Source organism: Otolemur garnettii, unplaced genomic scaffold, assembly GCF_000181295.1.
Source record: "Otolemur garnettii isolate 467f Iridium unplaced genomic scaffold, OtoGar3 scaffold00068, whole genome shotgun sequence".
NCBI lineage: Eukaryota > Metazoa > Chordata > Mammalia > Primates > Galagidae > Otolemur > Otolemur garnettii.
The window spans coordinates 1,911,582-1,916,808 of record NW_003852463.1 but is presented as its reverse complement, the minus strand read 5'-3'; the positions used below and the strand labels follow the sequence as shown (position 1 = coordinate 1,916,808).

The 5,227-nt window shown below is 38.1% G+C and overlaps 1 protein-coding gene across 1 annotated transcript in view; it reads right to left on the bottom strand.

Annotated features, from left to right (window-relative positions):
• Window positions 1–228: 228 nt before the first annotated feature.
• Window positions 229–5,227, bottom strand: part of MOB1A (MOB kinase activator 1A) — a 27,197-nt gene continuing 22,198 nt past the window's right edge. The window contains exons 5-6 of the mRNA XM_003793388.3: window positions 3,790–3,953; window positions 229–1,713 (exon numbers count right to left, since the gene is read on the bottom strand). Coding sequence (XP_003793436.1) covers window positions 1,636–1,713; window positions 3,790–3,953 — 242 coding nt within the window. The 3' untranslated portion in view covers window positions 229–1,635. The remainder of the gene's footprint in view (window positions 1,714–3,789; window positions 3,954–5,227) is intronic.

The window sequence follows — 5,227 nt, the reverse complement described above, 5'->3', positions numbered from 1 at the left end:
TTTTTTTTTTTTTTTGACAGAGCCTCAAGCTGTACCCCTGGGTAGAGTGCCGTGGCATCAAAGCTCACAGCAACCTCCAACTCCTAGGCTCAAGCGAGTCTCCTGCCTCAGCCTCCCAAGTAGCTGGGGCCACAGGCGCCTGCCACAACGCCCAGCTATTTTTTGGTTGCAGCCGTCATTGTTGTTTGGCGGGCCTGGGCTGGATTCAAACCTGCCACCTTAGGTATATGTGGCTGGTGCCTTAGCCACTTGAGCCACAGGCGCTGAGCCGAGCCATAGTATATTTAAATAGCCAGCTACAGTTTACTAAATCCAAGGAACCAAATGAAAAATAAATGTGTTTTCCTCACTAAAGGGAAAGGTTCTTTTATCCCTTTAGAAATAGAAGAATTTCAAATTTTGATACAAAAACAATTAAAACTGGATAAAGCCCCTATGGGAGCTCAATCCATCCTTTGAATATTAACAAAATGAAGGAAGGTTTTTTTTTAATTTATTCCTCCCATTTTGTCTCCTATAAACACACACACACTCTCTAAGAATATGCAGCACACTAAACTGTTAGCTGTGTTACAAAATGTGTACACCTTCAAGGTTCCTTATTTGTGGTTCTCCTTAAGTCTTATCCTTGTTGGGATAGTTCATGCATTTCTCCACTATTAGCTAAGGCTCAAGTCACAATAAAAATGTAGGAGTAATTTTGTAATAAAAGCAAACAAAATAATCAAGTACTCTAAGTACTTTGTTCCATTCTCTTATCCAGAATTTCAAGGCATTGGAAAAAAAAAATATGAAGGAAAATAATGGCTTTGAGGCTTAAGTTTGTCATATTTGGGGGGAAGTTTTCTTTTTCTCAGCCAAAAGCTACATATTAAATTAATTTGAATAAAGCCTTTCAAAATAAAAACCTGTAAGACCATCCTTACAAGCCATAAAAAAATTACTTCTGATAGACACACACAGTCCTAATAATTTAGATAGGTATGAATAAAATTCCAAATAAAGATTAAAAAATAAGTCACTTTGAAAATAACTCTGGTTATTCCCATTCCACATGTGCCATATAATGATTTAAACTACAATCATGGATTTTGAAAAAATATATGTATATATTATCCATAAAAACACTAGCATACAAACTTCAAACTAAAATGTATATTCCAAGTGATACATTCTAAATCTTAAGGTTAATTTGAAAACATCTTTTCTATTTGTAAAATAATAAAATCAATCTGATTGTGTTATTAGGAAATGTGTCCTGGAAACTTACTTATAAATTATTGGTGGAAATTCTTAAAGTCCACTATGCCATCACCTGAAAAAGACTCTATCATTTTCTTGAGGAAAAGAATCATAAGTAAACAAACTACAGACTAGTCATCCTATATTACAACCAAATATGTCTCTGTGACAATAACAGGAGTGATTACATAGTACACATCAAATTTGGCTGTGCTTTAAAGGTCTCACATTGAAGCTATTAGTCCAACCTACCTTTGGGACAATTTTATCAGTAGACAATGTATGTTTTTATCTTGTTTTGTGAAGTTTGTATCACTAGTCTATAACAGATAGCAATGAAATAGCTCTAGCAAGAGATGAAGCAAGAGGATAACTGTGTTCTAGAAGAAACATTTATCTGTCTTTCGATCCAAGTTTCTCAATTAATTCCTGAAGAGGTGCCAATTCACGCCTATCAATCAGATTAAACTCCTAAAAAGAGAAGAAAAATAAAATTTAAAAATGAATTAAAAAAATTAAAACTCATTAAATGTCTTTTAGAGATGAGATTCCCAATCTTATTTTCTTTCTTTCTTTCTTTTTTTTTTTTTGAGACAGAGTCTATGTCGCCCTGGGTAGAGCTGTGGTGTCATAGCTCACAGCAACCTCATACTCTTGGGCTTAAGTGAGTCTCTTGCCTCAGCTCCCAAGGAGCTTGGACTACAAGTGCCTGCCACATCGCCTGGCTATTTTGTTGTTGTTATTGTTGTTGTAGTTATTGTTGTTGTTTGGCAGCCCTGGGCTGGATTTGAACAGACCAGCTCCAGTGTATGTGGCTGGGGCCCTAGCTGCTGAGCTACAGGTGCTGAGCCCCCAGTCTCATTTTCTGAAACCCCAAAGAATGATGAAATAATTTCTGTAAACTTTTAAAAATAGGATTGTTTACTCTCTTTTTAGGAATATAAATGTGACATTGTGACATATATATTTGGTTGCCCCTTTGTCCTGACATATAGTTCTTAAAACCCTGGGAATCTCCAGAATGTCTTTGGTATGCTAATGAGATGACTGGTATCTGGGGGACCTTAGATTCTGGATGGGGGCTGGTCACTGGAAAGACCAAAGCTTGCTTAGAGAGGGTTGGGACATTCAGCCCCACACCTCCACCTCTGGGGAAAGACAGAGGCTAAAGACTGAGTTGATCACCAATCGCCAATTATATAATACTGAGTTGATCACCAATGGCCAATGATATAATCAATCATGGCCAAATAATGAAACTTCCATAAGAACCCAAAAGAACAGGGTTCACAGACCTTCCAGATAGCTAAACACAAGGAGTTCCTAGAGGGTGGTGAGCCTGAAAAAGGCCTAAAGCTCTGCATCCCTTCTGTCCTATCTAGCCCTATGAATTTCTTCCACCTGGCTGTTCATCTGTATCTTTGTAATATCCTTCATAATATACTGGGAAATGTAAATAAATGTATCCCCTAATTCTCTGAGCCGCTCTAACAAATTAACTGCACCTAAAGAGGGAATCATGGGAACCCTAACTTATAGCTGATTGGTCACAAGTCTAAGTAACAACCTATTTTCACTGGTTTCTGAAGTGGGGGATAGTCTAGTGGGACAGAGCTCTCAACTTGTAGGACCTGACCCTACAGGTAAACAAAATCAGAACTGAATTGAGTTAGAGGACAAACATATGGTGTCCACTGTAGAACTGACTGCTTGAACATCACCACACATAAGGTCACAGAAGCATTCTGTATTGTGAGGGTATGGCAGGAGATACTGAGTATTTTTTTCTTATATCCTTACAATAGGAGACTTATTACATAACCAACTCTAGGTATCAGTATGATCCTTACTGTGTTAAACATTAAAATCAAAACTGTATATATGGGCCAAGCACAGTAGCTAACACCTGTAATCCTAACATTCTGGGAGTTCAAGACCAGCACGAGCAAGAGTGAGATGACATCTTTATAAAAACCACAAAGATTAGCCTGGTATACGGGCGCACCTGTAGTTCCAGCTACTCGGAACAGTAAGGTAGGAGGACTGCTTAAGCCCTGGAGTTGTAGGTTGCAGTGAGACATGCAGACACACCACTGGACTCTAGCCTGGGCAACGCAGCAGAGACCCTATCTCTTAAAAAACAAAAGAAAACTGTATTTATATTGGAATTTACATAGAAATTACTTGAAAACTACAAACTAAACCTTTAATGGTGGCCACCTCAGGGGTAGTGGACCTTTTATACACCCTGTCTCAAAAAAAAAAAGAACGTTGCAATTTTAACTAAAGGCCCATAAGGTAACAGGCCATGTCCCTGAGTGATACACCCTAACTAGAGACCTGGGAACCCAGAGGAAGAAGGCCTAAAGTGGGGAGGGTAATGCCTTTTATGGTGCTGCACACATGAATGAAGTTTAACAATGTAGAAAAAACAAAACATTAGAAAAAAGTCTTGCTTATACTTACCTCTACATCCCGCTCTTTATTAAAGTTACCAATTCAAATAAGTCTGTCAAAGGACAAAGACATCAATGTGGTTCAACTTACCTGAACAAAGAAAATAAAGTGCTTAAAGGAGGTGTTGAGGTGAGCCTCCTCTTGCAGCTGCATCACAGAATCAAAGTGCTGATGATAAATGTGGGCATAAACCCTGAACAGACGCTTTAGAATGGTCTTTGCCACAGACATAAAGTTTTTGGGAAATGGGACACCTGTAATCAAATACACATATATCTCAATTAGTCTTTTATTTAACTAAATTGAATAAAGTTTAGACATGGCAATGAATAACTGCAACATATAAACACACATTCACAAAGACATACAAGCCTATTTTTGTATATTTTTTAAGAGGCAAGGGAGGCCAGGCATGGTGGTTCACACCTGTAATCCCAGCACTTTAGGAGGCCAAGGTAGAAGGATCACTTGAGGCCAGGAGCTGGAGACCAACCTGACCAACACAGCAGGACCCTGTCGCTATAAAAATATTTTAAAATTATCTGTAGGTGGGCAGGCATGGTGGCTCACTGCTTTAGTCCTGCTACTGGAGAGGTTGAGGGAAGAAGATCTCTTGAGCTGAGACATTTGAGGTTACAGTGAGCTATGATCATACCACCGGACTCTGGACTCCTGGACAACCAGGAAAGACCCCATCTCTCAAAAAAAAGCAATGGAAAATCGCCCCCTATACTTAAATATATTCTCACATATCATACTTTTTCTGACTGCCTTAAAACAGTAAGCAAAGGCATTAAATTATATAAAATGCTGTTGAATCAGTGTTCAACTAAACATAATTTTAGTTATTTACTATTAGAGTTTCTTCCTAAAATTAAGTGCAACATGTATTTTAATCAGAAATGGAATATTTTTACTTTTTGTTATTTGTAACTCTTTTATTAATACAAAAATTACACACATATATAGTGGACTAAAAATCTTCCTACGAAAAAGGCATATTTTGAGTCATTATAATCTATCTACACATTTAAAAATATCTATTTATATTCTGAAAACTCTGGAAAGCCAACATTTTCTTTCATAAACTGAAGTCTCTTTTTATTTTATTAAAATACTATTTCTATTTTCCTGTAGCCTAAACAGGGGGTATGCTTCCTGAAGGGAGAAGGGGAGGGCAACCTCCCCATGTTTTTTTTTTTTTTTGCAGGTTTTGGCGGGAGCTGGCTTTGAACTCACCACCTCCGGCAATATGGGGCCGGTGCCCTACTTCTTTGAGCCATAGGCGCTAACCCAACCTCCCCATGTTTTAAAGAAAACAAATATCCTGGGAGGTCAAGTTGGGTGGATCGCTTGAGCTCATTAGTTCAAGATCAGCCTGAGCAAGAGTGAGATCCCATCTCCACTTAAAAAAAAAAAAGAAAGAAAGAAAATCTGAGACAAGAGGATTGCTTGAGTCCAAGAGTTTGAGGTTGCTGTGAGCTCTGACACCACTGCACTTTACCAAGGGCGACAAAATGAATATTCT